At 50.9% G+C, this 21,872-nt stretch overlaps 11 protein-coding genes across 11 annotated transcripts; 5 read left to right on the forward strand and 6 right to left on the reverse strand.

Annotated features, from left to right (window-relative positions):
* Positions 1-133: 133 nt before the first annotated feature.
* CC77DRAFT_1095830 (hypothetical protein) lies at positions 134-2,286 on the reverse strand (the record flags this gene model as incomplete). Its single annotated transcript, XM_018529812.1, has 2 exons — positions 134-1,867; positions 1,915-2,286. The coding sequence occupies 2 exons, from the start codon at positions 2,284-2,286 to the stop codon at positions 134-136; spliced, it is 2,106 nt and encodes a 701-aa protein (XP_018384742.1).
* A 364-nt stretch (positions 2,287-2,650) lies between these two features.
* Positions 2,651-4,929, forward strand: CC77DRAFT_1021465 (NADPH:adrenodoxin oxidoreductase mitochondrial precursor). The gene is made up of 2 exons (XM_018525273.1): positions 2,651-3,713; positions 3,763-4,929. Exons 1-2 carry the CDS (start codon positions 2,892-2,894, stop codon positions 4,582-4,584), a joined length of 1,644 nt encoding a protein of 547 aa, XP_018384743.1. The 5' UTR covers positions 2,651-2,891; the 3' UTR covers positions 4,585-4,929.
* On the reverse strand, positions 4,913-8,708 carry CC77DRAFT_157705 (hypothetical protein). Its single transcript, XM_018530342.1, has 5 exons — positions 8,013-8,708; positions 6,737-7,968; positions 6,322-6,687; positions 6,040-6,260; positions 4,913-5,984 (listed from the first exon to the last, which is right to left on the reverse strand). Exons 1-5 carry the CDS (start codon positions 8,525-8,527, stop codon positions 4,998-5,000), a joined length of 3,321 nt encoding a protein of 1,106 aa, XP_018384744.1. The 5' UTR covers positions 8,528-8,708; the 3' UTR covers positions 4,913-4,997.
* An 888-nt stretch (positions 8,709-9,596) lies between these two features.
* Positions 9,597-10,885, reverse strand: CC77DRAFT_157703 (hypothetical protein). The gene has a single exon (XM_018530341.1). It carries the CDS (start codon positions 10,772-10,774, stop codon positions 10,025-10,027), a length of 750 nt encoding a protein of 249 aa, XP_018384745.1. The 5' UTR covers positions 10,775-10,885; the 3' UTR covers positions 9,597-10,024.
* CC77DRAFT_159824 (hypothetical protein) lies at positions 10,886-12,359 on the reverse strand. Its single transcript, XM_018530350.1, has 3 exons — positions 11,818-12,359; positions 11,134-11,658; positions 10,886-11,071 (listed from the first exon to the last, which is right to left on the reverse strand). The coding sequence occupies exons 1-3, from the start codon at positions 12,115-12,117 to the stop codon at positions 10,997-10,999; spliced, it is 900 nt and encodes a 299-aa protein (XP_018384746.1). The 5' UTR covers positions 12,118-12,359; the 3' UTR covers positions 10,886-10,996.
* A 130-nt stretch (positions 12,360-12,489) lies between these two features.
* On the forward strand, positions 12,490-13,820 carry CC77DRAFT_157727 (hypothetical protein). Its single transcript, XM_018530343.1, has one exon. The coding sequence runs from the start codon at positions 12,602-12,604 to the stop codon at positions 13,418-13,420; it is 819 nt and encodes a 272-aa protein (XP_018384747.1). The 5' UTR covers positions 12,490-12,601; the 3' UTR covers positions 13,421-13,820.
* CC77DRAFT_158800 (hypothetical protein) lies at positions 13,821-15,466 on the forward strand. The gene is made up of 3 exons (XM_018530347.1): positions 13,821-15,080; positions 15,171-15,343; positions 15,401-15,466. Exons 1-3 carry the CDS (start codon positions 14,221-14,223, stop codon positions 15,436-15,438), a joined length of 1,071 nt encoding a protein of 356 aa, XP_018384748.1. The 5' UTR covers positions 13,821-14,220; the 3' UTR covers positions 15,439-15,466.
* A 975-nt stretch (positions 15,467-16,441) lies between these two features.
* CC77DRAFT_1032093 (MFS general substrate transporter) lies at positions 16,442-17,825 on the reverse strand (the record flags this gene model as incomplete). The annotated part of the gene is made up of 4 exons (XM_018526714.1): positions 16,442-16,894; positions 16,943-17,287; positions 17,333-17,749; positions 17,799-17,825. 4 exons carry the CDS (start codon positions 17,823-17,825, stop codon positions 16,442-16,444), a joined length of 1,242 nt encoding a protein of 413 aa, XP_018384749.1.
* CC77DRAFT_159497 (hypothetical protein) lies at positions 17,774-18,420 on the forward strand. The gene is made up of 2 exons (XM_018530348.1): positions 17,774-17,853; positions 17,925-18,420. Exon 2 carries the CDS (start codon positions 17,941-17,943, stop codon positions 18,232-18,234), a length of 294 nt encoding a protein of 97 aa, XP_018384750.1. The 5' UTR covers positions 17,774-17,853; positions 17,925-17,940; the 3' UTR covers positions 18,235-18,420.
* Positions 17,997-20,104, reverse strand: CC77DRAFT_159594 (putative zinc metalloprotease). Its single transcript, XM_018530349.1, has 3 exons — positions 19,388-20,104; positions 18,315-19,334; positions 17,997-18,065 (listed from the first exon to the last, which is right to left on the reverse strand). The coding sequence occupies exons 1-2, from the start codon at positions 19,965-19,967 to the stop codon at positions 18,463-18,465; spliced, it is 1,452 nt and encodes a 483-aa protein (XP_018384751.1). The 5' UTR covers positions 19,968-20,104; the 3' UTR covers positions 17,997-18,065; positions 18,315-18,462.
* An 836-nt stretch (positions 20,105-20,940) lies between these two features.
* CC77DRAFT_1009824 (protein transport protein BOS1) lies at positions 20,941-21,804 on the forward strand (the record flags this gene model as incomplete). Its single annotated transcript, XM_018523613.1, has 3 exons — positions 20,941-20,943; positions 20,994-21,272; positions 21,328-21,804. 3 exons carry the CDS (start codon positions 20,941-20,943, stop codon positions 21,802-21,804), a joined length of 759 nt encoding a protein of 252 aa, XP_018384752.1.
* Between the last annotated feature and the right edge of the window lie 68 nt (positions 21,805-21,872).

Genomic DNA, 21,872 nt, shown 5'->3' on the forward strand with positions numbered 1-21,872 from the left:
TACATACTCATGCTAAGCCCCAAGTCCCGACCCGATACCCTTGACAATAACCATACACCCAGTCATATTTATATACCTTGGTCCAAAGAATTTTCAGATGCCGTCCAACGCCCCCTAGTAAGAAAACAGAAACCTAATAAGCCTGCGCGACACCACTGACAGTCCTTTGCTTCATTCCGCCCCACGCACCACCGCGTCCCTCTTCAGCAATCTTCCCACTGACATCCCTCCTCCGCCCTGGCATACCCAGGTCTGAGTCGTCAAACTCGTATGGGTTGATGTAATCTACACCAGACCGGCTGATCACTCGCGGTGACTGTCCCTTGACAGGAGTGTAGTTCGCCTCTCCGGTGCGCTTGATACTCGTGTAACTCTTCTTGTGAAGAGTAAATGGCGAGTTGGTCAAATTATGCTGCGGAACAGGCGGAGGAGTGTTGACAGCGTACTGCTTGGTTGCGCTGGGGAACTGGTTTGGCTGTTGGCGGAAAGAAGACCCCTTTGTTGGGGAGCTGGACGGAGAGTTTGAGGGCGAGTTTGCACTTCGGACACCTTCAGTTGCAGCTTTGAGGTTACCGTAGTAGCGCGATTTCGGTGTACCGGAACGGGAATGCGAGCGATCGAAGGTCTTTTCGGTGGAGATTGATGTCGTGGTCAAGGTACGCTGAAGACCGGCTGGCGGGGGCGTGCTCTTTTGGTTGTTCTCCTCGAAGGCGTCGGCCGGTGGGGGAGAGGGTAGAGGAGAGGGCGGGTTCTGGCTGAGAGGGTTCATACGCAGAGGTTCGGGAACCATGGGTACCTCGGCTTCGTCCTCCATGTCAGAGACGTCTTCATAACGTGAGATAGTATTGTAGCCATTTTTACCATTCGTCGAGAACATTGACTGTTTGGGCGGTGGAGATAGGTGATTGTCGTCGTACTCGTCTTCCTGATCAGGATGCACGAACCAATTGTCATTCTTGAGGCTTTGTTGGGAGTTTCGCTGAAGAGAAAGATCGCCGGACGCTTCTTGTTTCAAAGACCGTGCGGTGGCCGGACGACTGTGGAAGTCTTGTTTCGACGAGCTGTTGATGTACGAGTCGGTTCGGGAGTGTCGCTTGATATTAGCTTGCTGAGAGAGCATAGACTTGCGTTGAGCCAGTGTCTGGTTATCTTCATCCTGGCTAAGCAGGTCTTCACGAGTGTTGAGCTCTTTGCGGGACTGGTATGCGGATGGAGGCTGAGAGTACATGGAAAAACGCTCCCTGGATTGGCGCGCCGAAGCAGGCGTATGAGGGGAGTATGTGGTCTCCGAGTCTGTTCGCGTGTGCATGAAAGCAACTTGACTTTTGTTGGGGCTTGGGATTTCGCTGTAGATGTACGAAGGAGTTTTCGAATCGCGATCTCCAGAAATAGTGCTCTGATCGCTGAATCGCTTTTCCTGATCCGAGGTAAGAGGTGTGATGGCGGAGATGGAAGAATTCTTGTGCTTGTGCTTGGTCCTCCTACGCGAGGTCAAGTTGTCCTCAAGTGGGTTCATGTCCGGTGGCAGCTTTGCGATCTTTCGGAACAGGATAGCCAGGTACATGTCAATGACGGCTGAGATCAGATGTAAACCTCCAGTGACAATGGCTGTGATCCATGTTGTCATCAGAACTATGTTCGTCTCATTGTCTGTAGGAAACATAGTGCGCCAACGCCCAATTGTTGCAGCCGTTTCATCGGAGTTACGGCGAGCCATGAGGATGGTGAAGACATAGAACGGGATGAAGCCAGCGTCGGTGATAAGAGCAAAGAAGTGGTAGCTGGCTGAGCTACCCGCTGGTCGCGTCTTGGGATTACGGATTAGGTGGTATATGGCGTATAGAGAAACGACGAGGTCCACACCAGGCTGTCCATGTTAGCGACCCATTTGCACGTTGATCAGAACGTGCTTACCGGTATCCTCAGTATGTAGCCTTCTGTGGCCTGAGCGCCCCGGATGAAGATGCCGCAAAGCAAGACTCCGACAGCACCAAGGAGAGTCAGTATCCTAAGACCGAACTGGATCCATCGTGCAATGTCGATGAAGACCTTGGTCTTGGGGCTCATTGGCTTCGTCTTTGTGTTACCGTAGGGAAGAATGAGGTAGCTGTCCGGGTGTTTGTTGAAGTCGATCAAAGGGCCTTCCTGCTTCTTCTTGGGCGGTGGAGGCGGCATGCGACTGGCCATGGTAATGGCCTTGGGGTTGAAAGTCGGCCGAGTAGGGTCGGTGTCAATCATGGAATCCCTTGAGGATGCATACATGTGGGGCTGCCAGCGGCCCGCCATAGTTGCGATGGAGAGCGAGAAGTAAAGAAGGAAGTTCTACTGCACACGACCGTCTGGACAGAAGGTGAGAGATATCTTCTCGCTTATAGCAAAGGAATGCAGATGCTAGTTGATGGATGACATGGGCCCACGCGGGGACCTGGGGAGATATGTATGTAAATACCGGGTTGTCATGACAACAATCAATATTGACCAATGCAAATCCAGAACGCCTCATGACGTGAGGATGCACGGCTGGGACGGACATGTGCATTGACTAGTGATGGCCACGAGCGGCTGAAACTTGAATTAGCCAGGAACATGTGGGGGCCCGATGAGTTGCAGCAGGGAATTGTGGTTAGTTTTACTTTGTTCGTCCAGCTTGGGCGCATCAACGGCACGTTGGGCGGATAACCAGGCCGGATATTGTCGCAAACGCCATCCGAGTAGAACGAGAGAGGTTAGCCAGACGCGTGCGCCTCCTGCTTATGGTTTCGAGGCGGATGCGATGGTCGTGCGTGTACATGGTGTGGTTGGAGTCCAGAGGCTTCAAGCGTCGGGACCTTAGTCATCTCGAGAATGCTCGGGCGGCGATTGCCGCTATCAAATGCAAGGACCTTCACAACATGCACCTCAGCCTGCGCCTACAGAAGACGCCGTATGTCTGCGCTAGCTGCACTCAGCGTATAGCAAGCGCGTCGGCTCAGATAAGACACTACCATGGTACTGCCGGGCATTTGAGAGGGATCAGCACGATTCGACAAGGACCATCAGGCACGTTTCCGTTCAACATCGCATCCTTATCACGACAACCACTTCGCAATGCATTCAGCACAGCCGCGACTGTTCGGGGGCGCCTCCGCGTCGCCATCATTGGCTCTGGACCTGCAGGCTTCTACACGGCGTACCGACTCATGAGCAAGAACCAAGATGCCGTGGTTGACATGTACGAGCAACTTCCGGTACCTTATGGACTCGTCCGCTATGGCGTCGCACCCGACCACCCCGAGGTCAAGAACTGCCAGGACACGTTCGAAGAGGTAGCGCAATCGCCGCGATTCAACTACATCGGCAATGTCAGGGTGGGATATGATATCGAATTGGCCAAAATGAAACCCCACTACGACGCGATACTCTTCTCCTATGGCGCAAGTGAGGACAGACAGCTGGGGATACCTGGTGAAGATCTGCCGGGTGTGTACTCGGCTAGGTCTTTCGTGGGATGGTACAATGCTCTGCCACAGTTTGCAAGTCTGAAGCCCAACCTCCAAGCTGGCGAGCAGGCAGTCGTCATAGGCCAGGGCAATGTCGCGCTCGATGTCGCGCGTATACTGCTGAGCCCTGTCGATAGCTTACGGCATACCGACATATCCGAGCAGGCTATACAAACTCTTTCAGAGAACAGGGTGCGCTCTGTAAGGGTGGTTGGCCGGCGTGGGCCAATCCAGGTACGTCTCACGATGATCCTACTTGAACATATCGCTTACCTGAAGTCAGGCTGCATTCACTGTCAAAGAAGCTCGCGAGCTGATGAATATCCCTTCCGTCGCCTTCGACCCCATCGACCGCTCCTTGTATCCATCCGAGATCAAGAAGCTGCCTCGCGTACAGAAACGAATAGCGGAGGTTCTACTCAAGGGTAGCAAGGCAACCAAGGAAGAGACTGCACGATCATGGGCTCTCAAGTTCATGCAAGCACCCAAGTCCATGCACGCAGACGCTGGCCAACTCTCATCCATCGCCTTTACGAAGCAACGGTTCGTCCCCGACGCCGACCCCTTCGACCAACGTGCCCGCGTCACACCTACAAATGAAGAGACATCCATGGAAGCGTCGCTAGCATTCAGATCCGTGGGTTACAAATCAACCGGCCTGCCTGGTCTTTCTGACATTGGCGTACCCTTCGACGACAAACTTGGAATAATACCCAATGACATGCACGGCCGTGTCATCACGCCATCCGCAGGGCCCGGCAATCTGACAGCTGGCCATGTCCATGGGCTATACTGTGCAGGCTGGGTAAAGCGTGGACCTACTGGTGTCATCGCCAGTACTATGCAAGACGCCTTTTCGTCTGCAGACATCATTGCGCAAGATTGGGAGGCCAACGTACCGTTCTTGAATGACACCAGTGGCGACAACAGAAGCACAGGTCTTGGCTGGGATGGTATCAAGGATATCGTGACAAGCGTGAGACCGCTAGCTTGGTCGGATTGGAAGAAAATCGACCATGCTGAACGAGCCAGAGGCAAGAGTAAAGGCAAGGAGAGAGAGAAGTTCCAGAGCGTTGAAGAGATGCTCAAGATCTTGGATGCATAGAGCCATGTTACGACAATTCATTGCCACAGAGTTCTTGCTACACTCCAGCATATTATGTGCTCCTTTTGCGCCCATGTAGCTAGTGCAAAAGGACGCTTCCGCAGTAATAGCTACTGTACATAATCGCTCTTAACTCCTGTGAAGATCTGGATAATAGAAAGAATGTTTTCGACGAACAGAACTGAGGGTTCGGGAATATTAAGATTGTATACTCTAGATGCCCCGTATCGGTCTACAGTGGCATCTCGAATTGACCGCTAGTACGATCAACGAACGTCAGCATGAAGTTTCATACTTGAGCTCACCCCCACGCACATCTCAGTGTATATATGTACAGCATTCATTCGTGTTTCTCTATCATACTCCAAGGTTTATGTACGACTCTGTATTGCTTCAGAAGTTCTGCGTTCTATTTACCGGTTCCCAAAACCCATGAAGCTATCCCTTACCGGCACATTCCCATCTATCGGCCTGCTGTACCTACTACTGACAGTCGTTTGAGTCTTCGAGGTCATGTACATTCTCGACGCTTCCGGCATTGGCGGAGGCCATAGATCCTGTACTGTAACACCCGTCATTCTTGGCCCGTTGTCTGCTGCGATTGGGGGACGAGGAGATCGCAAGGGATCAAATACGCCTGATGATGGGCGGCGTTCTCCATAAGTCGCTGACATATTGTAGAAGTCATCGTTGTTCATGCCCTGGGCCGGATAGGTGTAGCCTCCCGTCTTGGGGTTATAGATACCTCGCTCTTGGTAGTTGAGTCGCTCTTCTGGTGACAGGAAAGGGTCTTCTCGTGTATCCATCTCAGTCATGCTACCTTCTTTCCGGAAGTTGAACGGTGTGCTGATGCCATTATCTTCAGAGCCCTTGAGTTCATCCGTCTTTCTCTGTGGAAGCTTCGATTTATTGGATTTGAAGTTGAGAGCGGGTGGTGGATCTTTCCGATCGAAACCAAATGTGGCTATTGTGTCGCTCCGTCCATGACTTCCAAAACCAGTAGCGGTCATTGGTTTGATACCTGATGCTTCTTTCTTGGCGACATGCTGTTCTAGCCATGCTCTGATGCCAACTAACGCTGTAGCACTGATCTGTATCATCAGAACGAAGCTCACAAGACCAGCAACACTTGTGGAGGTGAGAACCGCGTCGACGATGCAAAGTGATATTGCGCGCAGCGTAGAAAAGCCTTGCAAGAAGGTGAACTGGCCAAGGCCTAATAAGAGTTGGGTACTGATACCGCTAATGAGGTAGATGCGTTGCGGCGTCTTGGCAAGCGCTATAGGACCTTTTACGCCGGCGAATGTCGAAGGGTCAGGGTGCGGGAGCTCGGTTCGTAAGCGAACGACGGTAAAGCCAACTGCCGGGAAGATGAAGATGAGACAGACGAGACCCATGATCTGTAGGTAAGGATGAGTTCAGATCTCTCAAAGTATATCAGTACAAGGAGCTTACCCCATGTGTATCTCGGAAATGACTTGCACTTCCCATACCAGCAATACCAAGGATAATACCAACCACGCCCAGGACAGCGAACGTGATCAAGAACCCCATGCGCCATTTCCTGTTCTTAGCTTCGTCCACTGGGTAGCCGGTGAGGACCGAGAATCGCCAGACTACTCCCAAGACAAGGTATAGTGGAAGGAATGTAAGGAAAGCGAGACCAGCAAATAGTACTATACGCATAGGTTAGTTGCAAAGTTCGAGATGACACATGAAAATTGTCCCATAGCTTACCGTGTAGTCCTGTGATGACTGCAAAGGGAATGAGCGCTAACTCATTTATCTTGAGACTTTGACTCTCAATGACAATCTCGAACATATTTCCCTCCGATGAAAGGACGATAGGACCTCGAGGTAAGGCTTGCAGAACCGTCGAGTCGAGAGGTGGACCAGCTTGGCCCATTGCCATACTCATCATACTAGCATTCGCTTTGGCCGCAGTCATAGCACCCAAAGCTGCTGCTGCAATACCACCAATTCCTGAGCATGTGAAGGTCTCGATCACTTTCTGAGCGCCCATCTGTGCTGTCTCTGCGTCGATAGCAATAGGGAATTTAGCTTGCGCTTCGGCCTGGCGGACGGAAAGTGGGCTGTATGTCACTGCAACGTATCAGAGTGCGCAACAAGGCATTGGATGGCAATATCTTACCTACACTGAGATCCTCATGTGCTTCTTCGATACTTCTTGTACGTGATGAACGTGTCTCGGATTTCGGCATGCCTTGCGTGAGATTTCTGGCAATCTCAGCAATCAGGATCGTCGCCTTGCCAGTAAGACCTCGTGCAAAGCCCACAGCCGAGCCATTTACACTGTCGTTGAACTGTGTCGGCGCCAGGACTGGCACTTCGTCGTATGCGGTTTTCGGGACATTGCCACTTATCAAGTTCTTCACTCCTCCGACAGAGTACATCGCGCTTACAACTCCTTCAATGGTACCTCTAGCGAAGCCTTCCGCCGCCTTGGCGCCATCTATGTTCTGGAACGCCTGAGGCGGATTGCTCGCTATGAACTGTTTGGCTTGCTGAATAGCCGAGCTATTTGTAAGGAGGTTAGAGAAGATGTTTTGCGTGAAACTTTCTGCGGTCAAAGCTGTCTGCTCATCATCCCCAGTGATGTTACCACCCAGTATCGGTTTCGAGTCTGCAGGCTTGAAGTTCAACCCGATGGCGACCCCCATGCCTATACCTGCACCAGCTCCTGCTGCTATAGGCCGCAGCATGCCCTGAAGCTCGGTTTGGTTAGGAAAAACCGTGATAGTTCCAACGCTGAAGGTTGAAAAGTTGCTGTCTTGGATGAACGATTGACTGAGGCCTCTGGCGAAAGCTTGCACAGTTCTAGGAAAGTCCGTCGTTTCCATGACAGTATTCTCTAATTGTCGCTTCCGGTTTTCGGGCGCTGGCGACTTCGACGCGGTTAACCCCAGGCCGTTCCTTGCGCCCTCTCCTATACCTAGCCCAGCAGCAGCAGCAAGCTCAGGAAGCTTTTGTGTCAGCATGGAGAAACTAGAGCTATTCCTCAAGCTCCTAACCATGGCTTGAAGATCAAGGTTGGATATGATGGGCATAGCAACTCCAAGACCGAGATTTCCAGCTACGCCCTCAATGCTCGAGTCTGTCGATGGCGTAAATCGTTGCTGTGTCAATCCAAAGCCCACTGCAGTTGCATTTCCGATACCAGATGCTAGCGCAAAAGCCGCAGGACCAAGAGAGATGTTGTTGCTGCCGAACGAGGGAGTAATCTGTCTAGATAGCCCGCTGCCGAGTTGTTGAGCAGCAAGGTTCGCACCTGTTGCTGAAGCGTTGTATGCGGTTGCAATGTTCGAAGCTATCGCGTTGGCTTCGTCTATGTTGGTCAGATTGAGAGCAGTCGTTGTACCCATGCTGTAGATGGTCAGTCTTACTCAATGATCTGGACGCATACGTACCCTAGACCGATACCCAGAAACAAAGCAGGCGTTCCAAGTGAGCCAACCATCAAGTCTCCTAGACTGCCCAGCACACCCGTCAGCCCACCTGTCATATTCAACCCGCCTATGCTAACAGCACCACCTGTCAAATCTCGGAAGGCCCCGCTTAGGTCATCTTTCAGATCCCGCCTTTTTAACTCTAGCCGATGCTTATTGCGAAGGTTGTTGACTCCGTCCGTTAGATTGGACCCGAAACTTTTCAGACTTTCCAAGCGAAATCGTCTACCGATATCACTGGACGAGTATGCAATAGCGTCCGTGAGCGACAGCAGTGCGTCATGTAAGCGTACGTCTTGGTTGAGCGCATCGATAGTTTGAGGCGTGAAGATCGCCGTGAGACTGTCTGGATATCGCTCGCTCGCGATCGTTATCTGCGTGCTGAACCAGAAGGCAGCCGACGAATAAAGCATAAAGAGTGTCGCAAAACATGCTAGCAGGTGCCAGACCGGCCTTCCAGAAGCAAACGAAAACATTATTACAAGATAGTAGTGGGGTATCTCAACGACATGTACAAAAAGGAACCAAAGCGCGAAAGTGTCAATGGCGGTGGCCTGCCACAACGCTCACTTGAAAGAACAGAAGTAGGCCATCAGCCAAGAGCCACAACGATGCTATATGTCGAGCACGGCCGACATGGTAATGCTGTCCAGGAAGGCGTTTTCGAAACATCCTAGACGTGGAACTAGAAACGCTAGAAACACGCCAGCTCCATGTCGCGCGTGCGGCATGTCAGGAACGCGCATTCTGTGTCGGAGCCTCTTTTCTGCATTACAATGTTCTGCAAAGACTGGCTGAGGCGGACGGGAATACGATTTCGGTGAACGCTGGAGACATACTAGGGACGATAATATTCTAAGTAGGTGTCAATTATGAACCATCATGGTCGAACAACCCAATCACAGCTATGACCATGTCTCCAAGGTTCACAGGGTGCTGAAGGAACGGTAAAACAGCTTCGTAGAGGAGCCTCACCTGTCTCCCGGGTTGTCCTAGCAGATGTGATCATCCCGCGACGGGCCTTCCGGTGATGCGACGATCTTGAAACATGATCTTTGGAGACACCAGCCAGTGATATTGAACAATGCCAAAGCTGTGACAACAAATTGTACATGGCTCTCCAAAGTACAAATGCGAACAGTGCCTGAAAAACGGGAGTGGCGGTTATCGGGATCCAGAAGCGCATGCATCCGAAAACTGCGGGCTGGAGCCAGGATACCTTTCGAGGCTCCAACGCTAATTGTGCGCTCATCGATAAGGATGCGTAAAGCATCATCAGGTATTGAATTTGAATTCATGGCACGCGTACCGACTCCGCACTCTCTATGACAAGCACAGGGACAGCTGGTATGAAGCCGCAGTGCTGAACAATTCTCTGTTACGCACGCCAAGTGAGATTTGTATGCAGACCAAGTCTTATCGAGTGCGGGTCCAAGTGCACGGAGGGGATCACCATGACCGCGTTGGAGCAGATAGTAATCGAAAGAGGACCATGGAGAAATAAAAAGAACAAGTGGTGGCTGGAGAGATAGACGCGTCAACGCGTCAACGCGTCGAGCACTGGCTGACTAAGCGCACCGGTTTTTCCCCGAACCAGCATGGCCCAGATCTATCGCCAAGCATCTCTCCGTATCCCAGCCCTGTTTTTGGAGGGCTTTGCCTCCAGCAGCTCGCATCTTGTTTTCACTGAGGCGGATAACTAGACCAGATATTCGCGACTGGAAGTTATGTCTGGGTGGGCTGGAACACTTGCCGAGCGCTCATGGCGTCTTCTTTAATGTCACACAATTCATCAAAGAGGTAGCGAGAAACAGGCACACGCCACGGGCCAAGAAAGAGGTTGTGACAATACAGACATTTCCTGCGAGGATTGTTCAAAATACCTCTCAACGACATAAAAAACGTCAAATAAATAGGCAGCGAATCATTGCAAAAGCTCCTAGTGTTGTGATGTTACGCTTGTATATTCTAACTTACACCGCATGATAGAGCGCTGCCATAGATCTACCTGATCCAAAGCCATAAGCCATCTTGTAATCAGCAAGATTAACTTGTTCAGGCTCATTATCGTCATCATGACCAATGACAAAGACATCCTGGATTTCCCCCAAGGGCTCATCCAAACAGGTCTCCAGACCAAGGTCGAAGTTATGATTTTTCATGGCAATAGTAGGTTCCCCACGTCGCGAAGTAACATCAGCTTGGTTCTCGATGTTCCGTGCTTGAGGAGCAGTTCCAAGATGTACAAAATATGCTCGACCCGAGGTAGCTGTGTTGAGCATAGCATCGCTGTTGGTGTGGAGGGATCCAGCTTTGGCTTCAGCTTCCATCATAACGATGTTGACTTTTGTTGTCGGGGTCATAGGCGTCACAGGCGGTAGATGTAAGGATACCCTTGGAACGTCTTTCAATCTCACTGGCTTTGCGCTTGCTGGTAGACCAATAGCCATCCCTACATGATTGATGATGTCTAGTGCTGAGGGAAGAGGGCGGCGATCTGGAGAGATTGTGAGATTACCAATAGTTTCGAAAGTACTGATACTGGAGAGGCGATTACTGGATGTGAAAAATAGTTGATTCTCTTCGTCTCGTATAGCCAATGGACATCTCCGACGTGAAAAGGTGAATCGGCTGACTGGGCGGACGAAGTACCAGATTAAACCGATGACTAATAGCAGTGCGCCCGACACAGTAGCCACAATATCCGGATAAGTTAACGTCATATGTAAATATTGTTTTTGAGAAGAGCTGGGTCTACGAATTCAGCTGTCGTAAAAGTATTGATAGTCCGGGGGAGAATTTGAAGATAAGTTGTAGTCGAGGTTAGGAACAACAACAATGTGTAGGGAATCAAGGGAAGTGAGCACACAAAGTGCTATCAGCAGCCGACTTGTAGAATAATCCCACTGATCTACGTGTAGCGGTCGAGTCCCATATCATACGGGTTATGGGTCTGCGTGCACTCTCTGAAGTTCATCTCTTGGAATGTAGTGCCCTGATGCACAGGCATTATCGTATTCCTGCCAGAGACACCAGGCAGATGTGAGTTTAAAGAATTTCTGCTGGCGCTATGGAATCTTACTGGGCCGAAAGCACTCATTCCAGAGCTGTAGATGCTTGGAGGAGCAGTCCTGACCTGAACCAACGGCGCAGATGGTACCTCACTGTACCCGGGCAAATACGGTAAGGTGGCTCTGATTGCAGGCCTAGTCAAATCTTTTGCGTGTGATAGATCAGTATCTATGGTGAGTATTGGCCTCCGAGCTCGTTGTAGACTTTGTTCAATATCTTGTTGTTCGCGATTCTTGCCATGTTGCCGCCGGTGTCGTCGGCGAATGAAGTGTACGCATCCAATAAGGATGGTCAAGATGAGTGTGGCAGCTAGCACGGAAGTGACGATAATGAATGTTCGTTCGGATATGACTCGAGGTTGGAAGTCGTCGGATGTTGAAGGCAGGGATCCAATATCTGTGTCAAACGAGGTGGTCTTGTTTGCGCCTGATGTGAGTTTTGGTGCTGACATTATGATGGTTTCAAGCAAAATTCGAATTTCTAGAGGTGACGTCGAGCTAGATAACTGAACGGTATCATGTTCAAGGCGAGACGACTGCTGTAGTTAGTCGAGTAATTACCTTTGTTTGCAGAATGCATCAAGAAACAAAGCCGTTACTATGAAATGCCCAACTCAGCCTCCACAGGCCGTTCCGCTTACAAAGGCGATGACGAGCACCATTAGTACTGCTATTACAGTAATGAGAATTTATACGATTAGGCTGCGATTGGAACCTGGCTTGTCTAGCGTACTCATGATGGTTGATCTGACCTTGACTGTTGAGTAGTTAGAGTGATGGTAATCCCGTGATAAGCCCAGACAAGGGGAAGTGAGCGTGGACAAAGCGATGCGACGGCTGCACAGTAAATTGACAATGGTAGGTAAGTTTTGTCTTAGACGTATGGTTAGTAAGAGGAAAAGAGTAAATGGCGCTGTATTTACGAAAACCATGGTGAATCTGGGCACGATGCTTTTCAGTGGGATTGTAGTGGTCTGAGGGCTGGTGTGATGCATATGGCGGTGGCGAGCGCGTGATGGTGTGCCGACGACGTCATGAAGCTCGTCCTAGTTAACAAGACGTCTCCCGCCCAATCCTGCAACCTTGGTTGCATTTTCCACCTTTGCTTTTGGTCGACCGCCTCAGTACAATGCCTGGTAACTTCTCGGAAACCGTGGTGGAAAAGTATCGTTACGAGATTCTTTTCGGTGCGTGGCTTGCCGTCACAGGAGCGACATTTCTTCGCATCAGACGCCAGCCCTACTCGACGCGTCTGAAGATTGAACAGTACGAGGGCATCTTCAAAGGCACCTCTCTGGGCGCAATTCTCATCGGCATCGGAATCACGCCTGCACGGAGCACGGCAAGGCGGTTCAGTGGCAATTGAGTGAGAGAGGCGCGCTCGCTGTTGATGCTACCTACCTAGGTCTTGGCGCTTCCCCGCAACTTTCACATGCGAAGACGTTCGTCATTGCTTGTACAAGACAACGAGTCGACGCCATGTTGCTTCGACTGGGCTCATGCAGCGTGGAGCTCAACATGTGGAACCCAGTCTACGCCCTCACGCCCCTGATACTACTGTTCGTCTCCATCCCGCTCGCCATCTTCGCCGTCGTCACCACGTCAGTCGCCATATCGCTGCTCTCCTTGCGCGCATTGGCCGTGTATTGCCGCCTTGCCGTAGCCATCGTTGGAGCATGGCTCTCCCCTTCGCCGCCGAAGCCCATGCCGCTTCGCCGTTCCTCTCTCATGCCTTCATCCGCCCGACAGTCTCCGACCCGACAGCGCCATCGCCGGGCCAGCACGGCCAGCACGACATCTTCACAAGACACTGGCATACATTCGGCACACACGTCGCGTCTTCTGAAGCACAAGAATAACTCTCTCACGGCGCTCATCGGTACAAGCGAGTTGACGCGCGACTTCGAAGGTGTGGGCGGGTGGAGGATGTCTGGCGATGATGACGAAGAGGCACTGTGGATGGGCATCAACTCGAGGCTTCAACTGCCTGCTGAGACGCCTACTAGGAGACATGCTAGAAGCCTGACAGGCGGCGTGAGCCCAGGCCAGAGGTGGAGTGCCGGCTCAGAAGCGTTCCGGATGAGTCCGGTGCAGAGCAGGGCGAGGACACCAGTGCGCTTTGCCATCGAAGACGAGTCTGGCTATTTTCCTATGCAGCCAGTCTCCGCCAACCGCCGTTCAAGCGTCGGTTCCGATTCTATAAAACACCACAAAAGAAGGAAGAGTGGCAGTGGTGGTAGCATGTCAAGCACTACCTCGGTCCCCCGAGAACCCACAACTTACGCCCTCCATGGCTGAACACGAAGAACAGGCTGACACTGTCGCGCACTATTCTGATCGGCCACGACTGGCTGTCATTACCGCTGGTGCTATAGCCGCCCTTGCCGTGATCGCCAAAACCAACGGGCCCATGGTCCAAAAAACACACACGAGAGCGCTCGCAATCTTGTTGAAACGCTTCCACGATATAAGGAGCCACCATCGTACAAGTCGAACAACAGCTTCTAGTACGCAATCTAGAATTTGCAGCTGACCTGGTAATTAGCTTATGTTTGACTTTAACGACAGTATGATATTGTGCCAGGCACTGAACGGGGTTCGACATGATGATAGAATGTTCAATGACAGGATGAGCTTTATCACTCCTACACTTTAGCCCATCATTGCAGAAATATCATGTAGGAGAGATTGGTCGGATTGAATGGAAAATCCATTAGGCAAAGTAGAGAGGCTTTCCATCATGCAGTGTGGATTGTGTATATCTGCGGCACTTTCAACTGAAATTTACTCATCATATCGTTTCACAGGCATGGTACCGCTCACGCCCCACATACCAATGCTGCGAATTGTAGAGTGCAATGCTGACAGAGTTCCGAAACGGTAGGTTGAAGTCGCACAACATTCAGTTGACCCCAGGGCTTGCAACTCCCGGACCCCACTACAATCAGCGTTAGATTAACTGCGCACTCAACAGTATTTGATTGTGGGTTGAGCTCAAGGGGTGTAGAATATCGGCGAGGGTGACATGTATACATACGACTTGGCTATTATGCCGTGTCTCCTTTAGCTTCTCCGTGTTTTCTTCTTACGCCATCATCATGGTACGCCTCGCGATCACAAGAGTCTGCACAACCCTCTCTTTCTTTCTACTCTTGGTTAGTCATGCCTCGAGCCAATCCCCATTGGACAGACCACCTATGCTACGCTTCCAATGTTCGCAACTCGTCGTCGAGAGGTTAGATCCCCTCGTGAATCCCAACGTCGCCCCATCTCCACATCTCCATCAAATCGTTGGCGGAAACTCCTTTACTGCATCCATGCCACCGGTAACACACGACCTCGCCAACTCTTCCACTTGTACCAGTTGCACCTTCTCCGAAGACTTCTCAAACTACTGGACCGCAGTCCTATACTTTCGTGCACGCAATGGCACCTACAAACGTGTTCCGCAATTCACTAGTGAAGGATTGAAGGGTAACGGAGGCATTACCGTATACTATATACCAGACATGGACAACCAAACGGCTGTCACTGCCTTCCGTCCCGGATTTCGTATGCTGATCGGCGACGCAACAGCGACCACCCAAGTATCCTCTGCACGCAAAGTGTGCTACCGATGTTTACCAGAAGTTGGCGAAGAAAATCGCCTTAACTGTGTAGATCCGGATGCTCAGACATTCCCCAAAGGTTTCTGTCCTGGTGGAATACGCTCTGTCATTACCTTTCCAACTTGCTGGGATGGTGTCAATTTGGACAGTCCAGATCACCAAAGCCATGTAGCTTATGCAAACGGCTCGCTAGATACCGCCGTTGGGCCCACGGGAAATTGTCCAGAAAGTCATCCCGTCGCTATACCGCAGGTTATGTATGAGGTTATGTGGGATACAAGGATCTTTAATGACGAAGCGCTGTGGCCTGAGGATGGAACACAGCCTTTTGTGCTTAGTACTGGAGATGCGTAAGTCACCTTTTGCCTTTCTCTTCCTGCCTCTTATACATCTCTAGCATACAAAGTATAACGCACCAGATCTGACTTTGTCATCAACAGAGATGGGTTTACCCAGCACGGCGATTACGTCTTTGGTTGGAAAGACGACTCGCTCCAGCGAGCGATGGATGCGCGCTGTACCGGAGATGTTTGTTCGGTGTTAGACTATCAGTCTACTGAGGAAGCGATGAAATGCACTGTACCACGGACCATTGACGAGGATATTGATGGATGTAAGTTCATGCACGGCACCCTTGTGCAGTCTTCAATCAGCTGACAGCTTGACCCAGGGTTGACCGAACTTCCGGGAGGACTTATGAAGATCTGATGAGGGCTGAAATGAAAATTTTTAGCATGTTGCAGATGAATCTATCGAGAAATTACTAGTGACATGAAAGTGTAGCCCCCACACTCGAATCCTCCGGTGTATATCCTGTGAGTGATTCCAACATGTTCAATTTAGCCTTGCTGATGGCATCACCGAACCAGATCATAAGTTTGAAACGATGATCATTATCGCGAGCCTCCGCTATGAGTACAAGCTTGTTGAACCCCGGTAGAGACGTGAACAAAACAAAGCTTTCGCCATCATAAAAGTTAAGGTGATCACATGCGTACGCTGCTCGGATAGTTTGGCCGATCGCTAACAGCTTTTCACCACGTTTCTCCAAACGCTTCCAGGCCGACAATGTGATGATTCTCGAGTTGGTGTCTTGACATATCAGGTCTTCCGTCGGGCTGAGTCCGTTGTTTTCAGACGTTTCCGGTTCGGCGGCTGAGGAGGTATGTAGTCCGTGTAGATCAGTCTTCGTATTTGGCTTTCATCTAAGGTAGCTGCCAGGGATTGCGCCATGCCTGTGATGGAGCATGAAGAAGCTTCATACGGGGTTGACGACATGAGGTCGAGGTAGATGGTACTGGCGATAAGAGATCGAAGACGGTGAACAAAGGTGCGAGACCGTAAGATTTGATTCCGCAGTGCCAAATGCTCTTGAACGTGTTACCATCAGAGTAACCAGAGCGAGTTAAGATTTTCAGTCGAGTCACGCAAATGCAATTTGACGTCAAAGTTGAATTATAGTTGGTGCAGTGTATTGAGTGTTGATGTTGGTAAACATAAAGTTGAAGCAAGTGGAACCTGTATAGTCTGTACATTATATAACGACGAAAGAGATGGAGTCCGCCTACTGGAGTGGAAGGAGGCATGGAGAGAGGTTGCAGTCCCATCTGCAGATGGCTCCAGGCATTTGCACTCACTGACACTGCATGCCGGTTTTTCAGCTCTGAGATGAGCGCGCTTGCCACGATATTTTCCTGATAATGTTGCCCACTTAGCAGCCCCAAGCCTTCGTAATGGCGTGTCTTCCGGTTTCGATCAGGTCGAAATCTATATTAAGCCACCATTTCCGCGGCTCCTCTGGCCTTGATATAGGCATGTCTCCTCCTATTTTCTTTTTTCCTAGTTTTGGGAAGCAGAGCCATAGTACCAAAAGCACTACGAGAACAGTGAGAATTGTGGGCTGCAAGACACCAAGACCCTTTGCTTGAGCCAGTGATCCAATAGCAAAGGGTAATGCAGCGCCGCCACCGACACCGATTGCGGCAGCAAACCCGATCACGGAGACGTGGAGATATGGCGGGAGAGCTTTTGTTGTTGCAACGATGACCGCTGGGAACAATGGGCCAAGGAAAACCCCTTGTAGTGCAACAAAGATAGCTGAGACGTGAAACGACGGGACGAGCCAGAACATGAGTTGGCAGAGGATGGCGATGATGATATAAACCTGATATAGAATTAGTTTATGCATCCACTTTTCCGATTCCTACCATACCAGCACAGCAAACTTCTCACCAAGCTTTGGAGTGACGAAGCTCAAAATAAGACGTCCGGCAGCGATGCCAGTCCAGAATCCAGTAGCGACAATACCAGACTCAAACTCGCCACCGGCTCGTTCTCGGCGCATGAAAGTCACGATCCAACCTCCAAGCGCTCCCCCAGCTCCAACATAACTAAAGAGAAAGATAGAGGCCACCCAGGTGACGCGGCTCTTGAGCGCTTGCTTAAGACGGCCTTCGCCCGCTGCATTCGTAGCAGGGTTCTGTTCGTGATACACTTGACCTGATCTTGACCAAAAGGCCCAAAGAGATGTTGCAAGCTCAATGGTTGCTCCGCCAAGCTACTGAGAGTGAGTAACGGTTCACGCGCGGCCCGAATGACTAACCAATATGTAGTAAAACTGGTACCACTGCCATCCGCGCTTTGCAATCAAGCTTGTAGCAGCGAGCGGACTAAGCAAAGCCCCAAGACCATAGAAGCCATGCAAGAATCCTAGGACCTCATTCGCATTGGCCAGACTACTTGCCCAGGCATTCCAGGCTGCGTCCTCGATGCCGTTGCCAAAACCAGAGAATATAAACAGAACCACCAGGACAGGGTAGGGCGGATGGAGGGATATGCCTACATAGGCCACAAGGTGGCAGATGGGTCCGACGAAAGCAATTCCGCGCTGACCAAGACGGACATGCAGCCAGTTGTTGCAAAGGGCGGCACTAACATAGCCACCCATTGGAGAGAGAAACACCAGGGACACCACGACATACGTGAGATTGTAGTAATCTTCAAGATAAGGAATGATGGCCTGCGTAAGGTCAGCATCCTACGTGGATAGGAAGGACAGGGTTGCTCACACCATAAGCGGCATCATTCGCGCCCATGATAGTAAAGGCGAACAGAATAGCAAATGTGCGGTATATATTGGCCTTCGGATGGTTCCATCGTTCAACTACTGACACCGCAGTTGATGGCTGAGGAAGTGACTCGATCGGATCGATGCTTTTACTTTCTTCGTTACCCAATACACGTCCTTGGTCGCGCAATGCTACTGGTACTGTAGATTTCAACTCGATGTTCGTGTGTGAAATACTACCTGAAAGTGTATTGGTGCTTGCTGTGGTCTGTGTTATAGTGTTAGTCGGCGACATGGTTAAAGAGACTGTACAACGAAGCCGACAAGACCGTAGGAGGATACTCGCGAATCAAGCAGAGCTAGGGGATATTCTTGAACAATTGTGCCTTGCGCATGTATTATATCGCTCTGACCCGAGATTTGCATGTCTGCTGTAGCTGGCGACGCTTGGCGCATACGTGCCGAAAGCGGAGATGCTTGCGAGGGCTGGCCTAAGAAATCGATCACGTGTAGTTACCATCTTAGTATTGAGAGCCCCGCCAGTCTTCTAGGGAAAGGTATGCGGGAAAATATACAATCTATTGCATCGTTGGATTCAAATTTTTCATCCCAATGACGCGAATCAAGACAATTTCCTTCTGCAAAGCATTTCAGATCATCTCCCTCTATCCTGGGAAAGGATAGACAGCAGGGCTCTTATACCCGTTCGTTCCGACGGCCCTTACGCCAAAGATAACATTGTCCTTGCTAAGCGGAAGAACGACTGAGCCGACCTTGCCAACATCGAGCATGCGAGTCCACAAACTTGCTGTAGTGGATCGCCATACAATCTCATAGCCTGCAACATCTGTGCTATTGGAAACTATCCACTTGATGCGCGAATCGTTGTCCAAGACTGTGGTATCGATTGTAACGTTGCGTGGCATCGCAGGAGCCTGAGACAGGGACCAAAGCGTCGCAAGATTGACTTTACCGACACGTGCTGTGAAGTCAAAATCGACAAATTCAATCAAATCGCCGTAAACAGTGCCATTTTCGGTACGCAAATCTTGATGCTGATGAGCGAAGTTCTCGTTAGGCTCTGTGTACCGGATGGCTGGATAACCCGCCTGGAGAAATCCAGTATGGTCGCCTCCGCGCAGGAAGCGATCTAAACGGTAGATGATGGCTACGTTCATGCCGGTGGCATTGTTGGCAGCAACTTCGGCAGAGAAGCGCGCAAGCTCTCGTGCCGGACTATCGTTCTCGCCACCAATTTGGAGGCGTCGTGCTGCAGTGACGTTGTTCTCGGCAGATAGAGGAGGAACACCTTGTGCGAAAGCACGAATAGTATATGGATCTTTCTGACCTCGATCCCCAGTTGAAGAACCAACAATGTCGCAGTTAAGCATACCTTCGACATTGGTGCTGGAGTTCTTGAGGGTTTGTGCGAGATAGGTCGAGCCATATAAGCCTTGTTCTTCGCCAGATACAGCACCAAGAATAATCGTTGATTTCGGCTGATGCTTTGCGAGGACACGCGCGATCTCCATCGCAACTTTTAGCAAAATCAGCCATTGTTCTCCGAATGTGCATCCGATATTAACTTACTGGCAACTCCGCTTGCATCGTCGTTGGCTCCAGGAGAATCGGCTTCATAGTTGAGGACATCCGTAACGCGACTGTCGTAATGTCCAGTCATAACATATACTCTTTCCGGGTTCTCACTTCCTTTGGCAGTTGCTAGCACATTCGAAATGTACACGGGAAAGGGGATTCTGCTGGCCACTCCTTGTAGATAGCTTTGTACTTCGACCGTCATCGTGCCATTGCTCTCCGCGGCATACTTCCGCATCTCAGAAGCTATCCAGTCTCTTGCTGCATCAATCCCGCGCGTCGAACTGTTGAATGTAGCCAGTGTATGGCGGGTTCCGAACGAGACTAACTTGGTGATTGTGGCTTCGATGTTGGCTGGGCTGATCTCGTTCACAATGGCTCGCATCTCATCGTCCGGTACTTGCGGAATCAGCTCCACGCCAACGTTTGATGGAGGCCATGCGGCATTAGCACAGTCGGTGTATGACTCTGCATTGGCTGCCACTGGCAATGGAAGGTCGCGGCCAAAAAGAATCTCATGCGCGCAGGCTGTCGAGAGCAGCGCGCTGCCGAAGAGAGCCGATTTGAGGTACATTGTCGATGCGACGAATAGCTAGTTATCCTTCCAGATCTTGCGTTGTGGATTGCCGTCTTATAGTGATGACTAGATGGCTTGTCGCCCAGGGCGTGAGACGGCACGCTATAACATGGATCCGCATATCGGAAGCAGCACACAACGAACTTCCCATGCTAGTTAGCATACCGGGTGTACGATAGACGCTGCTCATCATGTTTTGCGATCTCTTTTCGAGATGCACCTGTTCCGCGGCTCGGCAAGCGTTGATACCCAGGCTTGCTACATGCCGACAGGGTAGATGCTTACCAGAATAGGCAGGTGGAACGGAGAAGACGACGTCAACCACGGGACGTTGAAAGCTTGAACACGCCAAAGAGAAGCCGATAAGGTGCGGAGCGCTGTGCAATGACTAAAGGGACGAAAGAGATATTGCCACTAGGCAGAGCAGACGGTTGTGGCCTGTGCAGATACATACGTACAGCAGCAGACATGGCTGGGTAGCATAGGCGTCGCAAACACGCGTAGCGATAGAAGCTCGAGGACATTCTAGTCTTCTGTCTTTACAAGACGTCGTATTGTACCAGCAGTCGCGGCATCGTCGAGGAATTCAGGCTAGCAGGGAACGGCTATCTGGGTGATTAACACTTGGAGACGATATGATGTACTTGTCGAAAGTTACAAGGCCCGGGACATTCACGTGGAGTCTTGGGATGAAGCTGAGATTTATATGCTGCGACGGAGTACCCAGATGTCAAACTCTAGGAAGTGAGAGGGCCTCTAGGTATGCCGCTAGCGCAGACAGGCTAGAGGCTTGGCAATTCACCGAGGTTCCAGCAGTCGAACTTCGCGATGATGCAATGTGTCAAGTCACGAAAGTCTGCCTACAAGGCTGCAACATAACACCTGCTGCTACAAACATCGCGCTAAGACCCAAGCCTAATCGCAGTGCCTTTGACTCGTCGAAACATTGCCGCAACTTTTCAAATCCACAATGGTTTGCTTCCCTGTTCACGTTGGTGCAACACAAGTTCACATCGCACACAGAACGCGCTCTTCAATTCCGCCTTACGACAGTCGACGTCGATACGAAAAGATCTGGACCAGTTTGCCGACTCGGCCTCGCCATCACCACATCTCCAAGCCCAACTGAACGCGTCGTTGACTTCCTTTGCACGCACCATCGACGATTATGGCAAGCTTGCAAAGCAAGAACCTGTACAGACCAAGGCAGAAAAGGCCCAGGAGCGATTGAAGAACTTCCGAGCTGAACTGGAAGAATACAGGGCCAACTTCAAACGGATCAAGAGCGCAAATGAGGAGATTGTACGTTTCGAACCAGCGTCCTTGGACCCCTAGCTTCGGTGCTGACTAGCAATAGCAAAGTACAGAAGCGCGCACAGAACTGCTAGGCCGCCGTCCGCACAACACAGCTACGCCCGAAAACCCCTACGCACAACCTAATCTCTCCGCCCAACATTCGGCCTTTGCACCCTCCCAACCCTACAACCCCAATGCTCCCTACCGACCAAACCCATACTCTGCTGGCGCACCTCAAGGCGGTGACTATGATCGCGAGGGTCATGTGCTGAGGGAAAACACTTTCTTCAACAAGACGTCTGAGCAGTTAGATGAGTTCCTAGACAGAGGGAGGGCTGTGCTCGGCGACCTGGGCCAGCAGAGGGATATGCTCAAGGGCACACAGAGGCGGCTTTACACTGTTGCAAATACCTTGGGTATTAGTGGTGATACCATACGTATGGTGGAGAGGAGAGCGAAGCAGGATAAATGGATCTTCTGGGGTGGGGTGGTGGTCTTTTTCCTGTTCTGCTGGCTGGTCATCCACTACTTGAGATGATGGCATAGCTATAGTGAGGTGTACAAGCGCTCGGCATGGTCTTGGACGCTCAGAGAACATTCGAATTA

Source organism: Alternaria alternata (assembly GCF_001642055.1).
Source record: "Alternaria alternata strain SRC1lrK2f unplaced genomic scaffold CC77scaffold_13, whole genome shotgun sequence".
NCBI classification, from domain to species: domain Eukaryota; kingdom Fungi; phylum Ascomycota; class Dothideomycetes; order Pleosporales; family Pleosporaceae; genus Alternaria; species Alternaria alternata.